At 43.8% G+C, this 17,804-nt stretch overlaps 1 protein-coding gene across 1 annotated transcript in view; it reads left to right on the forward strand.

Annotated features, from left to right (window-relative positions):
• ARIH1 (ariadne RBR E3 ubiquitin protein ligase 1) overlaps window positions 1-17,804 on the forward strand; it is a 59,919-nt gene that overhangs the window by 41,192 nt on the left and 923 nt on the right. The window contains exons 6-13 of the mRNA XM_071754832.1: window positions 1,990-2,056; window positions 3,088-3,194; window positions 3,700-3,742; window positions 4,139-4,210; window positions 12,397-12,527; window positions 12,625-12,682; window positions 13,928-14,188; window positions 15,025-15,137. Coding sequence (XP_071610933.1) covers window positions 1,990-2,056; window positions 3,088-3,194; window positions 3,700-3,742; window positions 4,139-4,210; window positions 12,397-12,527; window positions 12,625-12,682; window positions 13,928-14,188; window positions 15,025-15,137 — 852 coding nt within the window. The remainder of the gene's footprint in view (window positions 1-1,989; window positions 2,057-3,087; window positions 3,195-3,699; window positions 3,743-4,138; window positions 4,211-12,396; window positions 12,528-12,624; window positions 12,683-13,927; window positions 14,189-15,024; window positions 15,138-17,804) is intronic.

Consider the following 17,804-nt stretch of genomic DNA (forward strand, 5'->3'; position numbering starts at 1 on the left):
AATGGATTGATTTTGGGTTCCCCTATGGAAGTTGTGTGGGGTGCTGCCTCATTTTTTCATCTTCCTTTCAAGAACTGCAAATACCAACCCTTGTGTACCACCTCACAGTGTAGGAAAATCTCCAAGTAATTCCTTTGGATGGGCGTTTGACATCTCACATGATGTGCTTTTTACTAGTGCCACTGATGGGTGTTTTTGATGAGTTTGCATTGTCAGAATGGAATGAAAGTGTAGACCTTCAGGACATGGTTTAGTGGTTATGGTGTTAAGATTATGGTTGGACTTGATGATCTTGCAGGTCTTTTCCAACCTTAATGATTCTATGATAGCTTAATGGTCTGATAAAAGATTGCTGCCATCTTTCAACTAATTCTTGAGATGTGTTATTCTTAACTGAGCTGCCAGAAGAGTTGAAGGTTTAAAGCTGTTCTTGGGAGCAGTTTGCTTTACCAACCTGGATTCTTCAGTGCAGTTGGCTTCCTGTGCAGCTTGATTTACAGAGGAATGTACCTCAAAGAATGGTTCCTGAGTACTGGAGGTGGTCTTCATCTCATAAATTGTCTAGATTCATTTATTTTTGTCAAAAAATGCAATGTTCAGAACAAAATTTTAGAAGGTCTTGAGTGGTGCTGTGAATGTACTGTTCCTAACAGGGAGTGATGGGAAGCTGCTTGGTAAGCAAAAACCAGTGGATTGTGTATTCTGTGAGCTCTGGTTAGTGATGGCTTTCCTCTTCATTTCAGTTCCAGTTCCTGATACATCCATCTAATACAGTACACTTTTAAAGTGACATTTATTGCACCTAGAAGCTTGGGTATGGAGTAAGAAAGTGAGATTTATAATTCTTATAATAATTTTCAGTTGTTTTTGCATCCTTCAATAAGTTTTACTCTAAAGTTGCAGGCTTGCCGTGGCCATGGGCCTTATGAGGTTGTCAGCTGATTTGTTTTCTTTTAGCATGGGGAATTTGGCTGCCACGTGCAATCTTTATGTAATAACCAGCATGTTGTTTGAGAAGATCCCTAGACTGCTGCAGGCTGGGATTTCTGCAGCATTGTCACATGTATTGTTCTCCAGTGACTGTTGGCATTAAAACATGTTGGAGTACACACGTGTTTGGCTGCATCCTGACATGGATAATCTGTTCATTTCAGTATTTATCTCCAGTATGGCCTGTATTCTGCAGCTTGATTTTAAAACTGAAATGCCACCAAGTGACTGTTAGGCCAGCTTTATATGTATGCAAAAACCACTTCATAACCAAAAGACTTGTATAAAAGTGTTCAGCAATACATAATTTAGTTATATTGAACTTATCTAGGCCGGTAAGTCTGCAAATGCCAGGTGGGTCAGTGTGTTCAAGAGAAAAGTGGTGACTGTGCTTTTCTGTGCAAGGATTGTGGTGACTGTGCAAGGATTCCTGTCAGTCTGGTTTTCTTCTCTCCCACTTCTGAGCTGAGTGATTTGAAATCAATGTTGTGTACAGCCTCTAGGATGCTGAATTTAAATAACCTTTGTTTTTAAGGTAAATAGATTAAAACAAGATTAACTTTTCATCTGAAGCTGTAGCATTCCATAGAAACCCAGATAATGTTAGATTTGCTCTAAGTCAGTAACCACACAACAGTTGTTCTGAGGCTTTTTAAAGGGAATTGCCACAAAATGTGTGTGTGTGTAATGTAAATAATTTGTTCTGTTGCTTGGTCTGTTTGTTTAATCCTTTCTTAAATAAAAGCCCTAAGTCAGGAGATCCAGTTCTATTGAACTGTGTGAACTTGCTTAGGATTCTGAAGCTAATATTAAAAGTTAAATACAATAGTTGTAGATTTAATACTAATGTAGTATTGTAAATAACTAGAGAACAGGTAAGTTTGAAAAAAGTACATACATAGAAATAAGAATCAAAATAATTTGTCTGTCTGGACTTACTGGCTGTGTATGGAAAAAATAAGTTTTACAAGAATTTTTCTGTTTCTTGCCTCTCCACAGGCGTTTGATCACAGATTCCAAGGTTAAATTAAAGTACCAGCATTTAATAACCAATAGTTTTGTAGAGGTGAGTTTTTATTTGAATTTTTTTAAAGGCTTCTGTGTTGTTTTTCTTGCATATGTACCAAACCAGAGAAGTGAGGCTTGTTTGTAACCGTAGAGTGGGTTTTTTGCATAGTCTCCAATCAAGTATGACTGTGACTTAGAGGCTTTGCAGGGGTTATTTTATAGCCTGTTTAGTTACAGAAATAATTGTAGAAAAATACAAAAAACCTGCAGGATGGAAGACCTAGAGATACAGCAAACAGTTGCCATTGGAATTAAAGCTGCAATATTGCTTTTATCAAAATACTCTAGCTTTGCAATCTCAAAATAAATGAACTTAGATACTTTGCAAGAGTTTCCACTGTCCCAGCTTCCCAGTTGTATGTGTTCAGATTGACTCTAGAGCCCACTGTCTAAATTATTCCTGGGATCAAGGTTTCACTCTTTGTTTGAAGTGATGTATGCAGTGGGTTTTGCTTGTTTGCTTTTCTTTAATGCAACGCTAGTGCTAAGCATGTCTTGCAGACTGAAAGTTTGACAAGAGTGTAGCCATACAAGACCCACTTCTGTCTGCAGTACAGCAGGAACAGGCAATGAGGTGGTGTTTGGGGGGTGTTGGAAAGTGGTGCTTGTAAAAAGCTCGTGTGCAGGTGTGAGCAGTGCTTTAGAACAGCTTTTGCAGTGGTGAGATGCAGTTGGGTAGTTGCAAACAACTTAAGAGATGCCGTTTTCAGTGGAAAGCTTTGTGGCTTCATATTCCTCAAATATTTTCTCTGGGTGAGCTACAAGGGTAGCAGCAGTAGTCATGCTCTTCATCTTTCCTAAGAGACCATTTGACAGTGAAGAGTTGACAGCTGTACTCCTGCTTTCTTACAGTAGAAAGTAAGTGTGCAGAGTGAGGAGGCATCAGTCTTAATACAGAAGACTAGTAAGACAGGAAGGACTGTGACTAGAGGTCATGGTTGAAAAATTGAAAAAAGGGGTAAAGGGCAGGTGGGCTCTTTGCATAGCATCCTTTCTCTATTATGTTTTTTCTTTTGCTTTATTTCATAGTGTAACCGACTGTTAAAATGGTGTCCTGCCCCAGACTGCCACCACGTTGTTAAAGTCCAATATCCTGATGCTAAACCTGTTCGCTGCAAATGTGGACGTCAGTTTTGGTAAGAGCAATCAAGTGAAAGACCTTGATGTTGCCTTTTATTTACCACCCCGGAAGTCTATTTGTGTTCTGTAAATCGTTACGATATGTGGTTGGATGAGCGTGAAGTGGGCTTCAAATGGAGCACTGGGATTAGGCAGAGCTGGTTGCCAAGCCTGTCACTATGTAGTTGTTGCTCTCAGTCTTGGGCCTCCTTTGACTTGGAGACAGGTGCAGGTTTCTCTGAGAGATGGCTTTCAGCTGATTGGCTTCAGATTGGTTGAGGTTCTTGACTGCAGGCATTGTAGAGAATCTAATGGTATTGAGATACACAGTGCTCTGAAGTGTCTCTTGAGGGATCTCAGGATTTTGGGGTTTTTTGGGGTTTTTTTGTGTATTGTTTCCTTGGGATTGTATTTGGTCTTTCAGCAGAACAACCCAGATGAAAACTTCCCCAGTGCTAGCCTAGTTATATAAAAATATAATAATCTGCCCTCTGATTATTTTCCATTTTCTTTCACTTACAGCTTCAACTGTGGTGAAAACTGGCATGATCCTGTTAAATGCAAGGTGAGCATATCAAAGTTCTTTTCTAAATTAATGATTTGAAGTCAACTTCTGTGCAAGATGTAGAAGTGAGGCAGGAGCTTTGTGGCTGTTCACATTAAAAGCATAGTAGGTGGTAGCATGAGAAGAATCAGCAAAATCCTACTGGATGCCTTGAGGATGCCTTAGAATTGGACTTTGTGAAGGAACAGTGGCTCAGCCAGATGGGGATCAAGACACAGTACTGCAGGAAACAATTGCACTAAATTAGTTGCTGCTTGCATTGCTTTCCAGCACTGACACCCCATCTTCCCCTGTGGTTGTGTGTTCCCTACTGTTACCTTAAATAAGCAGCTATCTTGGGAGTGTTCAGTTTCCCTATTTCAATCTAACTCTCTTCTGTCTTCATTTTTCTAACAGTGGTTAAAGAAGTGGATTAAGAAGTGTGATGATGACAGTGAAACTTCTAATTGGATTGCAGCAAACACAAAGGTGAGGGGTTTTCTCATATTGTATATGGATTTATCAGATGAAAAGAAGAATGACAGCTGAATTCCTCTGTATTAGGATTATTCTTCCTGCTATGTGTTGTTAGTTAAGAACAGCCTTTAAAATCCACAGTACACTGAAGTGCTCTTGTTTGAAGAGCAAGTAGGTGTTACAGCCTTGAATCAGGTGAGGTTCTTCAGGCTAAGTGGAGTTTGTTCTTGTAAGAAACAATTTGAGACCCAAAGGAAGCTCAAATCGTTAAGTCTTTGGGCTCCTGTCTGGCTCTGATGGCTTCCCTAAGCAAATCTGTGCCTCCCTCCAAGTGTGTGAAATGTTACCACCACCCGTGGCTCGATTAGGCTGTGATAATTTACATCTGCCTTTAAATCCCCTGGGATGGCCTCCTGAGGAGTTGTTCATTTCCGCTGGGCAGGATTCCAGATAGAGACTGGCAGCACAGCTGTTAAGATTTTATTATGTAAATGTCTTCGTTCCAGCTAGCCCAGCTTCGCCTGAAACTTCATCATTTGTTCCATTTGGGATGAATTAAAACAAAGGTTGGCATGGTGGCAAGAAAACAAAAGCAGCAGTTGCCACTGGAGCATTGGGAGCAGACCTAGGTCTCACCGATGCAGAGCCAGGAGGGTGGAAGAAGGTGGGGAGGGTGTGAGGAAATGGCTGCTTTGTTTTCTTAGCTCGGTTGTGTAACTGGTTAGTGGTATTGTTTGCAGCAGTGGCTGCTCCTTTCTGGGGCTGGCTCTGTGTTTTTCATTGAACTGGAATGTTGCATTATGGTGAAGGCAGAAACACCCATCAGGCTGAAACAGTTGAAATCAAGCTGAAGTTGGGCAGCCTCGGCTGCTTCTTCCTGTTCTGTGAGCTGAGGCTTGTGTTGTCCCTGCGTGGAGGCTGAATGTTGCTCAGTAAAGAGAACTTGGCTTTGTCTGAGGTGGGTGTATTTAGAGATGTATTGTGGCCTAGGAACTGAACCAAATTTGCTCAGAGTTGGTCTTCAGGTGTTGCCTGTATTAAGCCTGAAGTGGGTAGCCAAATGGCTGGAAAGGGCTGAGTGCAAGCACATGTAAAGCTAATTTTAGCCCTGGGTATCACACATTTGGGCCATCAGAATGGCCACAGTGCTACTTTGCCTGTGTTGCAGTCGTGTTCTGCCTATGCCAAAGCCCTTGGGAGCCGGATCTGGTGCTGCTGCTGCCCCCAGGGGTGTGATACAGTTCATGGCCGTAGGTCTGTTGGGCTTCTACCTTCCCCAGCTTTGGCATGTTCTGATGAAGACTAGGATCTGATCTCTGCTTGCTGTATTGTATTATGAACCACTGTTAAGTTTCTGGTACTGGATTCTGTGCCAGTTAAAAAGGCTGAAATCATACACACAGGTGGTAATGTAAACCAAACATGAATAATGTGCTACTAGTGCTGGCTACTGAAAAAAGGAAGCTACTTATCTCTCCTTCAGGCAAGGCAATGAGGGTTTCTGCAGCTTACTTGTCCACAGATGTAAACATAGACAGAAGTACTAAGATAAAGATGGTAATTGGTTTTATTTTTCTGTCAGAATCTAGACTTCATCAGGTAGGATCCGTTCTGGTGGCTGGGTTGGTATTTAAATCATAGTTCAGACTGTCATAAATAGTACTGATTTCTGGACTACAAAGTTTTTTGTGGGAAACACCCATCCAGAGGGCAATGAGGATGGGAAATGAGTATGGCTAAGCCATGTTGGTATCATCCCAGCTTATCTTTTAGTTCCTGTAGTCTGGTGTCAGCAGTAGAAGAGGTGTTGTCCTTGAATATCTCTAAGCTACTTCCCTGTAATACATAGGAGATGCTCCTACAGCAGGAAAGTACTTTGGAGTCTAGGCTGTACAGCAGCAACAGGGAGAAACTTACATGGAGGTAATTAAACCAGGCATTTGAGCAAGCCAGCTCTCCTAGAGTCTAATGGTGTCTGTATCAATGAATTAACTGAAGGACAATATCAGAATTATTTTCTCTCTGAACTGACACTAGATTCAGGGGAAAGCTGTCAGGAAACCCAGCCCACCCCTTGTCACAGTCCCTGGCTTGTTGTGGGCAGCAGGGACATGGAAGGTGGTGATATCACACAGCTGTAGCAGGGGAAGCACAAGCAGTGCTGGATGGTGGAATATTGGCAATTGGAGCTTCCCAGCCTCTGGAGAACCAGATCAGCTTGGAGCCATGAAGCTGCCAGCCACCACCTCCTCTTGCCTGAACTGCCTACTGGCCCTCAGCCAAAGGCACAGAGAAACTCAAATGCATGTGTGACAGCCACAGGCCTGCTGCTGCTCGGAGAGGAACCAAGCAAAATCCTTTCCTGCTGTCACTGGAGATTGTGATGATGCAGTGAGACAAGCACTGAGGAGCTGGACTGTGTGTGCATCTATCCTTACTCTATACTATTTCTAGCAGTTGTGTATGTGGAGAGAGCTGCTTGCTTCAATGACTGCAAGTCAGAGCCAAAATTGTGTTGAGTTTCTTCATTTTGAAGAACCTAGAGGGGAATTGGCTCACAAACCACCCAATGCAAAACTCCCTGATTTCAGTGGGAAGACCTCTCAAATAATTTATGTCTGTGTGGTGGTGCTATTTCTAGTTTTTGAAAAGTGCTTTCTCAGGTCCTCCACACATAATGTTGGGCTGTACTCATGTCCCATGTGGTCTCCATACAGGAAGGGAAATTTTCTCCCTTAACAAAATTAAGGTGTAAGAGAGAAATACCAGTCCTGGAACCTGGCCTTGAAATCTGGATAATCCTTTGCAACAGCAGAATGTGAGATACATTTGTTCCAGCCTGGCCTGGGAGACAGAATAGGAAAGGAAAATTAGGCAATTGTTGTGTGAGAGAATAGGAAAATGCAACCCAGTGGAATCGCTTCTATGCATTTTTTGATGAATTATGTAGAATGGTCTGAATGAGAAATGAAGAGATTTGAGTTGTGAGTTCTGTGGCTTCCTCTTTTTTAATTATTATTATTATTATTATTTTGTATTTATTTGCACTTAGGATACCTGCACTAAATTCTTTCTACCTATACAAAAGATACAGCCCTTGCAGTGGGGAGTGTGTTGGAGTTGATGGCTTTAGTTGGCTTAGATGGTTCAGCTTAACTAGATTAATTTGAACTTGAGATAAGCAAATATAAGTTCTTGACCAAGCCTTTGCTTTTCAGTCATCTTGTAGAGAAGGATTGAATTGTCCAAAGTGTTGAATGTTCCTTTCTCTGTTTGTTGTACACCTTTTGTTCTTAGTTTCTTTCTTGAATGAACTAGGTAGGTTTCAGGTATTGTTTGGTTCGTGTGGCTTTGGGAATAGAGAAACCACAGAGATCAGGTCCACTTGTTAAGTGGACCTTCAAAGGAATAAGAAATACAGAAAACTTGGCTGTGTGCATTTATTTTTGGCTTTTAAGGTGAATCAAGACTGCCTGGAAGGAGCCTAAAAGGAGCAAGGAAATCTGTTTCAAACCTGAGTTTTGATGACGTTAACCTTTTTGTGTCTTAGAATACTGAGGGAGGAACAGAGATTGTAACAGTGCTGGTCTTCACCTGAGGCACTTTTTTTTTTCTTTCTTGTTTAATTGGTGTTAAAGTTGTTTATCTGATATTAAAAAAGCTTGCCTTGCAGTTTTTGGCTCCTGGCGTGACACCACCTCATCTTGAGGGCTAGGGCTGGGCTTGAATGTCAGATGTCTAAACCAGGAGGATTTTCTTCCTCCAAAAAAGCTATTGGCCATTTTTCTCTTCCAAGCAAGATAAAATGGCACAAATCCAGTTCTGTTCCTTTTCAGGTCACATTTTAATGTCTGAACATGTACTCCCTCTGTACTTTCTGGAAGTCCTACACTTGTTCTAATGCGTGGAAATTCTGGCAGCCTGCTAGATCCTCCGCGGGCATCAGCATTGAACTTTCTTCTTTCATTTCTCAGCAGCTCAGTTTTGTGCCAGAAGTGTGAACAACATCTTTCTGAAGATGTCAAAGTGCCGTCTTTTCCTCTTGGATGAACGAGTGTTTAAAATACCCTGCTTTGACTCTCCCATGTTGTCACAATGTACTATTTTACACTAACCATGATTAAGTTCAGCGTTTTTGGCTTTTGTTGCAATTCATTAAGAAATCCCCGTGGTGTTTGAGGAGTCTTTTTTCATGTAAGACAGGTTACAGATTTCTGTGAACATGGCCGGGAGACTGATGTACCCCAGTTGCTTCCAGGACTTCAGGAGAGGACTAAACTGTTCCACCTACCTTGAAATAAGAAATATATTTCTATTGAGCCTCCTGTTCATAAAACAGCTGCTGAGGTTTATGGTGTTTTATGTACATGCAGCCTTTTATGACAAAATAGGAATTGTTCTTTGCCAGGTTTGCCCAAGCTTTTGTTGCAAAGTGCAGTGTGTAAGCACAACACCAAATTATTTGGAATGGAGCAATGCTAGTGAGGTCACTTTTGCATCATGGCATGACAGATAATGTGCAGAATAGCCTACCAGTTCAGTAATTTGATTTGCTGACAATTGTGTTGGTGTAGCCATAATTCTCAATAAGATCTTTCTTCCCTATCCTCCTTAATCTACAAATCTCACCCACTTGTTGTGTTAGTGGCTTGAGTGGTTGCTGCTTTTTTTTTTTTTCCATTCTGCTCATGTTCAGCATTTCTTTAGCATGTTCGTCTCATGGCTTGTCCTCTAATTTTTTACAATGCTAAGTTTTTACACAACTTCATGCATCTGTATAGGTTAACTGTGTCATCTGTATTGTGCTTTGCTTGACAGGCATATAAAGGCTGGAAAAGGATGGCATTCCCTGTCATAAAAGGGCTGTAATTAGTGTCTCTTTGTTCTAGTTTGCCTCTCAGGGCTAGAAGCGCCATGTATGCTTGAGATACTGAGGAGCTTGGTCTCGTCCTCAAAGACAGTAGAGCAGAATTTCAGTGATCCTGAAATTTCAGAATTTCAGATCCTGTCTGTGACTGAGGATGTCCCCCCGACCTCATGGTGTGGATGTGCCCTGTTGCATCTCTCCATCTTAGGTGATCTGGGAACTGTTTCTACTTCCACCTGTTGGATTTCCCTAAGCAGGAACCATGGCTTCAGGTGTTTATATGGGTTAGCTGAGTCTTCCACTGAGGTAATGTGGCTGTTGGCAGCTCACCAGATGAGATGTGTTTGGAAGAAACCACACAGCTCTGTGACCACCATCTTCTCTTGAAAGCCGTTCGTCGTTGCGTGCCCCGGGGTCGGTGCTTGAGCTGTGTCCTGGCCTGACTGGGGTACATTGCCACTGCTCCTATGTACTGTCAGCATACACCCTGGGTCATGGGCTAATGGAGCCAGGATCTTCACAGGCGTGAAGGATATTGATGGGATAAAACTGATTTTGGGTTCTGAGGTGTTGGTGCAGAATTGTAAGAAGGAAGAGGGCTGCCTGGAAAAGGGAAATAGGTACTGCACAGGGTACCATGCTCAAAGAAAAGAGGGATTTTTTTTTTTTACTGTGAAATTCACAGAACTGCATGGATTGACTAATCAGGACTGAGCTTACCTGGCTGAGTATACATCCTTTGAACAGCCCAAGAGGACATCTTGCCTTTGTTTCCCCTTAGAGGGCCTGCCAAGGGAGTTACTCTGCTTCCTTTGTTTGTAGTTTGTTCCCTGCTTATAGGACAAACACAGGTGATGGGAAGGAAAGAAAGCAGGGCTGGAAAAAAATCGCCGTACATGCTTGCATGCTGCTTGAACCTACCAGAGAAACAGCCAGCCAAAAAAACCACCTGAACCAAACCCCAAGGTTGTGACCTATTGATGGGATGGGAATGGTGCCCTTCCCAGCTGAACAAGAGGGCAGTGCTTTCCAAACAGATTATTCTGTAATAGTGCACCGGCTGCTTTCCAAGGAATGGCTACACCCTTGCTCAGGAAAACCTTGGTGGTTGTGTGGGAGGTCACCAGTTTCTTCTCAGTCCTTAACTCTTTACCTTGAGGGTCAGGTAGCACAGCCAAAGAAGGTCTTTGAGGAGGCAGAAATGATGGTGGTACTCCAGTGCCATGCTCTGTTGTTGGTGGGGAAACTATAATAATAAAAATGTCAGTGGGGAGGGAATGTCATCCTGTTCAGCCCCCAGATTGAAGCAGGGATAGCCTTGAAGTTAGGTCAAGCTGCTGCAATGAGCCTAGGTTTTCATTAATACTCAGATCTGCAAATTTGCGATCATCACGATGCAAAATGAGCTCAAAGCACTTCAATTATGTTAGCCAAAAAGAAACTGTAGTCCTTCATGTCTTCCCCCAAGCCTTTTTTGCCTTATAACTGATTTTGCCTTACTGCAAACCTCCATGCTGTGGTAAGGACCATGGCAGATGTCTGGAGACCACAGAGGTCGTCTTCACCTCTGAAGCTTCTTCTGAGTAATCTTTAGCGTGCAATAGTCCTGTCTCTTAAAATACAAATAAGCACACTTGTATGAAATGTAGTAATAGTTGGGACACTTGGAGTGGATATACAAGAAATAGGAATAGTATGTAGTGTGGAACATGGTGGTTTCTTCTTTTATTGAGAGTTTATCTGAATGCCAGTCTAGAGAACCACAGAATGTCAGGGGTTGAAACACACCTCTGAAGATCATTGAGTCCAGCCCCCCTGCCAGAGCAGGACCCAAACTAGGACAGGTCACTCAGAAATGCATCCAGATGGGTCTTGAAAGTCTCAAGAGAAGGAGACTGCACAACCTCTCTGAAGAGCCTGTTCCAGGGCTCTGTAACCATTACAGTAAAGACATTCTTCCTTATGTTGAGGTGGAACTTCCTGTGCTGTTATCGTGAATCTATTGTCTGTCATCATGTGACAGGGCACAAATGAGAAGAGGTTGTCCCTTCCTTCTTGATGCCCAGATCTCCTATACTGATAAACATTAATGGTGCTCTTCATGTCTCCTCTGGTTAGCAAACAGAAGACATACTCCTAACTGGGGAGGGGATTTTACACAGCTCCAACACAAGTGCTTTAGCTCATGATGTGAGTGTGGATGACTTGGTGAGATGTTTGTTCTTGCCTTGTAGATAAAACTGGCTTTTGCAAAAACTTCAGAAATGCTGGTGTGGCTGTGGGAGCTGGGCTGAGGAACCGATCCAGGCTCAAATGTTTTTGGTTTTAGTGTGGGGTTTTTTGCCTAAGTACTTGCTACTTGATGTTAACCTGATGTGGTCCTTGGCCCAGGTCTTGTGCAACTGCCACGTGTCCCAGCACAAGTAAGGTGCAACAGGGACAAGAACAAGCAGCAGGAAAGAGTTGGGCTGCCTTCCTGTGCTCGCACGGGCAGCTTAGTATGTTCTTGTTCTGTGTGCTTATTGGGATACTATGGAAATAATATGTTCTATGTGAGATAAATAGCATTTAAGGAAGTGGCTGTATGCTGCTGATGTATGAGGATTATACTCTTGTTATAAAAGTGCCACCCAGTTCCCCAAAGATTTCCCCATGTAGGGCTTCTTTGATACCCTCATTCATCAAAGGCTTCACATCTGAAAGGGGAACCCTGTGTGGGCTTTTGTCACAGAGTCTTCAGTGAGGTGTCACATGAAGGGGGGAAAAAAGAAAAAGGGCCTGAAAAGCAATGTGAAAATGCCTCAGGAGGAGACGTGGCTTTTTAGCTGACTGAAGTTTCTTTGAAGCATGCTGGGTTCTCGCTGCATGTTTTCAGTGACGTTTTGGACAAAACTGTACAACTGCAGGTGTCTGGGATTGCTAGCAGCCTGACACGAGCTCACTGATAAGCTGTTCTCAGTTCAGGTACTGAAGTGAATGAAACATTGGGTGGTGAGGGAAGTGAGATGCCTTTCTCTGGGCTGTTACAGACAGCCTCTACTACTTAATTTTGAAGGTCATGGATTTAACCATGCCATGTACCACTGTCAGAGCAGCAAAGGTAAGATGTGTTATTCTTCTGAGTTTTTTTTTTTTTTGCTGCCTGCTCTGGTTTTGGAAATACCTTAAGGTTTGAGTTACAAGATGGTTTCAAATGTTCAAAGGGAAGAAATAAATTATGCATTTCACTTGATGTGGGATCTCTTCCTGCCACAGGAACCATTCTAACTTCACAAGATGGTTGTGGGTTCTGTGCTTTCCCTGGTAACAATGCTCTCTGTCCTTTCAACAGGAATGTCCAAAATGCCATGTCACCATCGAGAAGGATGGAGGCTGCAACCACATGGTCTGTCGGAACCAGAACTGCAAAGCAGAGTTCTGCTGGGTGTGTCTGGGCCCCTGGGAGCCACATGGATCTGCCTGGTGAGTTCAGGAGCCTGCCTTGCTGGGAGCTGAGGAGCCATGATGCAAGCAGCATTGATTTGGACTGAAATCTGTGGAATTGGTGTCCCTGTTACAGGTACAACTGTAATCGCTACAATGAGGATGATGCAAAGGCAGCAAGGGATGCACAGGAGGTGAGTCCATAACCTTTGGTGACAAGGGGGATCATCCCCTGTGTCATGCTTTTGAGTTTTCTGTAAACCTATAAATCATCTATGAAGAATTCCTGGATTTGGGCACAAATCCAAAAGACGGTTAAATTCCCCAGCAGTTTTAGACTCTTGCTGCATGTCAGAAAAAAAAAAACCAAAAAACAAACACTCAAAGTCACTTTAACCCTATTTTAAAAACATGCTAACTCAGTCATCTGTCATACTGCCATGGCCTGTTCTATAGCATCTCTTCACATGAAGCTGTGATGCTGTGGATCTGAGAGGTCCTTGCATCCTTCATAAAATGCTCTTTACTGCCAAGTTCTTCATGCAAATTCTGAGGTGTACACAGCAGAACACTGGGCTGCTGTTGCTTCAGTAACTATACCTGAAGGCTTGACATAACAGAAGTCACGGGTGAAGATGCAGCTTCATGAAACTGCTTTGTGAATATGGAAAGAGCCAAACCCACTTTGATGGGAGAGGTTGCATACTATGGGCTGCAGCTTGCAGAAATCAATTTCCTTCATCTCTGTTGAAGTACCTTTATAGCCAAGGACCAAAATGAGAAATACAGACCCTCCTCCTGCAGATGATAGTGATGACTTGGGCTGGTGTGTTCTGCCTTTGTCTTTTTTTTTTTTTTCCCCAGCTGATCTGTCTGTGGGAAGAAAATAAGATTAATGGCTGTGTATTGAGTCATCCTGGCTCTCTTATACAAGGTAGCACATGGTGTCTTTCCCCTGTGCTATAATCAGTGTCGCCTGGACAACCTAAGGTTGCCCTCTTAACACAAGCACAGTAATTGTTTTATTAGAATTCCTTATTAGCCACAGGAAAAAAAAAAAAAAGCCTCTCGTTGTGGCACGTGGAGCATTTACATCCTGTGACTTGAATTGCTGAAATTCATATTGCTGTGACTCGTGGCTTTCAAATTGCTGTGACTGATCAGGCTTTAGCAATGTGATTCTAATGACTTGCAAGGTTGTGAGCAAGGAGGTCACAGCTGAGCTGGGGAAGTGCTCTGTGTGACAGAGCTGAGGTGGGTTTGGCCTCTCATCTGCCCCCAGTGTCAGGGTTAATGGCGCCATTGAAGTTTGGCCAATGTCCTTTGGAAAGGAAGCTCATTCTCAGGGTCAGGAAGAGCCTCCTGGCAGGTTTGTCTCTTGCATCCGTTACTGTGTTTTAACTATTTGTTTTCTTTTTCCTTAATGGGAATTAACACAGCGATCCAGAGCAGCCCTGCAGAGGTACCTGTTCTACTGCAACCGCTACATGAACCACATGCAGAGCCTGCGCTTTGAGCACAAGCTCTATGCTCAGGTGAAGCAGAAAATGGAGGAGATGCAGCAGCACAACATGTCGTGGATCGAGGTGCAGTTCCTGAAGAAAGCAGTCGACGTCCTCTGCCAGTGTCGTGCCACACTCATGTACACTTACGTCTTTGCCTTCTACCTCAAAAAGAATAATCAGTCCATTATCTTTGAGGTAGGTTGTCAGGAGTTCAGAGTACGAAGCTGGGTGAAACAGGGATTTACAATTTGTACAAAACTGAATCTGTTGTAATATTCTGTTGTGCAAACATTAGAGGCCCTGCTGGGTATCATGTAGCATTCAGTGCTGGAGGAGGAAGCGGAGTCACAAACTACTGCCCTCTGGAACAGGAAAGGGATTGAGGTTCTGTCTTAATTCAACCTTTGCCAGGTCAGAGCTTAAATCTGGCATTCGGTGCTGGTTTTTTTCCAAGGACACTACTGGAAAAATTGCACTTGAAAGTCTAAATGGGGAGGTCCAGCCTGCTCTGCAGGTGAAGCTAAATTGGCTGCTTTATGATTTAGGACAGTCCTTTGCAGCTCCTGGTGCAGAACATAAGCAGGATGTGGTTCCACACTCAGCAAAGGGAACACAGAACTACTGAATGCTGGGGAAAACTCTGCTCTGGTGCTGCTGGGCATGGACCAGGAGTCAGTAGAGACCTTGCCAGTGCTGGTAGGAAGAGTAGACAGAGAGGGGAGAGAATGGGAGATGAATTGTCTTGTGCTTCACTGACCAATAGTTAGGAAAGGATATTTTTTTGGCTTGACAGAGCATTGCAAATTGATGAAGATATGTCTTGCAGGTAGATACGCAGATTCTCTTCTGATCAAATGAAGAAATTGCAGCTTTATCAATCTTTTTGCTCAGAGCAGGTTCCTGGAGCATTACATATAGTGCATATCTAATTCTGTGGGTTTTTTTCAGAACTTAACTGCAGTTGGATTGAAGAAAATTTTCTTCCTTTCCACCCCAAAAATATGCCTTTTTTTTTCTTTTTGTCTCTGCAGAATAACCAAGCAGACTTAGAGAATGCCACAGAGGTGCTTTCTGGGTACCTAGAGCGAGATATATCCCAAGATTCACTGCAAGACATAAAGCAGAAAGTACAGGATAAGTACAGGTTTGTCTTTGCTTTCTCTGTCTCAAAGCAGCCTGAGTGCCTGTATCTCCATCCCATGTCACAGGTGGTGGCATGTGTGCTGGCCAAGCTACAGTCTTCCCCAGAGTCCTGTCCCTGGGAAGCTGTTTGCTCTTGGCTTTCTGCCATGCACTGTGATCACGAGCTGCTCCTTGGGCATCCGAGGACAGCAGCAGCTGTGTCCTGTGCCAGCCCCTGAAATCATCAGTTGTGAAGCCCTCACACAGCTGCTGGCAGCATGTTTTTGGGTTCTTGCAGGAATCATCCCAAAGGGGAGGTGACAGCCTGCAGGGACAAGTTCCCGGTTCTGCCTTGCATCATTTCTGCTGAGCTATAGCTACAAGACTGAACCCCATAAGGGAAAAAATATTGTAACCAAAAGCAATGGCTTTTCATATGCTGCTGTTCCTGCACAGCAGGAGCACCTGGGGATGGCAAGGACCAAGATAGGACCTACGGAGTGTGGAGAACAAGGAGTGACTTTGTTGTTCCCAGCTGGCAGCTTTGGCCTAGGATGAATTGCCATAAGAGCAATCAGCTCCTTTATTTATTAATCAGCTCCTTTATTATCTGCTGGGTCCATTTGTGAAAAATAGTGGGTGTAGAAAAGCCACCCAGAAGAGGAGGGAGAGAGCAGCCTTCCCAATGGTGGAAGAGAACATAAGAGCTGGGGTTCAGGTGACACAAATGCCAAATGCTTTTTACAGTCCCAGAGGACTTCTGTACAGCGGAAAAACGCAAAGCTGTAGATGTGGATGAGTCACAGGATTATGCCTTGCCTTTTTCAGGCAGTTTGCCAGAATCACTATATTTGCTACGCCTGTCTTGGGGGTGGGGTAAGAGCCCAGGCAGGGTGAGCCATAGTGACAGAGGGGCTGTGGGGAGTGGAAGTAGCTGTTTAAGTGTGATGCTATAGTTTGGCAGTGTGGCTAGGACTGGACAAGATTGCCAGACATCTTCTGTGACGTCTTCTAATTTACCCTTTTAAGAGGATGATTAAGTAGGCACCTCAGCTCAAAGTGCTTGGTCACTTAAGGCCTCTGAAAGAGAATCATCTTCTAGGAGTGATATTGGCTATCCGGAAGAAATTAAAACCTAATATAGTCTGAACTGCCTGAAAACACAGTATACCAACCTTGACTTTGTGTTTCTGGGAAGAAAGTATGCATCTGTCAAGCCTGCACAGGTCCCTCATTATCTGGTTCAGTCATGTCTTAATCGTGTCCTGCACGGTGTTCCTTGTGTGCTGGTTACAGTGAATTGATGCAAGACTGGGACCAAGGATGTTTTTGAGCTGGGTTTAAAGAGTGGGAGCCCTGGGGAGCTGCAGGAACTGACCTCCTGACTAATTTGGTTTCAGCTGTTTCAATCTCTTAGCTTGCAAATACATTTCTAGAAAACAGGTTTAAAGCCCTGTGACCAGCAGCAAAATAACTGAAGTTGGGAAAATGGAAACTGTGCATGTTTGCTGTCACATGCTGCAGCAGATCAATGGGACCTTGTCTAGGGTGATTTCTGTTGCAGTAGCTGATAGGAATGAGAAGAACCAGAGTGGTTTTGTTTGGATAAATGTGGTGCTCTGATTGGATTCTGAGCACTGGCAGCATGAGGGCTGTGGGTTAAGGCAAGGAATTTCTGCCTACATGTTGCATACACTGGGATCCTAGATAGTTTTCTGCTAGGATCTCCTGCTGGGGCATGCCCCCTTTGGCAAGCAGAGGGATGTTTGGCTATTGCCCTGAAAGCCAGGTTCCCACCTGTGAGAGCCCCTTGTGTGCTGCCTGGGCCCATGCACGCTCCCAGAAACAGAACTGCACAATTCCCTGCAGGAATCAGTAACTTGGCTGTTGGCTCCTGGGTTCCAGTCTTCCACCTCTCTAGGGTGGGTGCTGCCAAACAGTGACCTGGCTATGCAGCTGTACCTGGGGCCTTGGGAGCTGTTACTGAGGCTTGTCCCCTCTGTACCCAAAGATGATGTAGACTTCAGCATTGCTGCTTGAAGGGGTTAGATCCGGAAACACCTACTGCTTATCTGTAACTTGCCCTTGGAACCTGAATACTTTAAACATTTCTCTGCTTTATCTTTTATATCAAGATTTTTGTCAAAATGAACATGGCATCTTCTGATATGTTCCTATGATAACACTTTTCCTTAGTGTCATTGATACTGGTCAGACTGTACCTAACTCTGGGATCAGCTTTATTTGCAGCTGGCTGTGTTTAAGTGAGTGTAGGTGGGAAAACCTTGCAGAGTGAAGTGCTCCTCTGAGACCCAGGAGCTGCTGTGTGAGGTACAACTTGGGCTCCAGCCAGGCCCATCACCCTTGCAGGTGGCCTGACCTCTCCGCTGGGATTGTGGAGGAGAATAAAGCTGGCTCAGTGCTCCCAAGGTTTTGCCCAGCTAGCTCCTGGATTTTGTTGCCTTGATGGGGCTCAGGGAGTAGGTGCCAGCCCATGTGTGAGGAGAACTTTATCCCCTTCTGGCTATCACTGCTACCTCCTGCTCTGGCATTTTGCAAACTGCAGCTGCTGCTGCTTCCTTTTCCAGCACTCAGTGGAGGTTTTTCAGCTGTGGAGGCTTTGGGGTTATTTTCAGCCAGGGACCTGGAGCTGAGTGACTGGAGTTACTGAAGTCTTAATTAGTGCTGT

The sequence above is a fragment of the Heliangelus exortis genome, chromosome 11, assembly GCF_036169615.1.
Source record: "Heliangelus exortis chromosome 11, bHelExo1.hap1, whole genome shotgun sequence".
NCBI lineage: Eukaryota > Metazoa > Chordata > Aves > Apodiformes > Trochilidae > Heliangelus > Heliangelus exortis.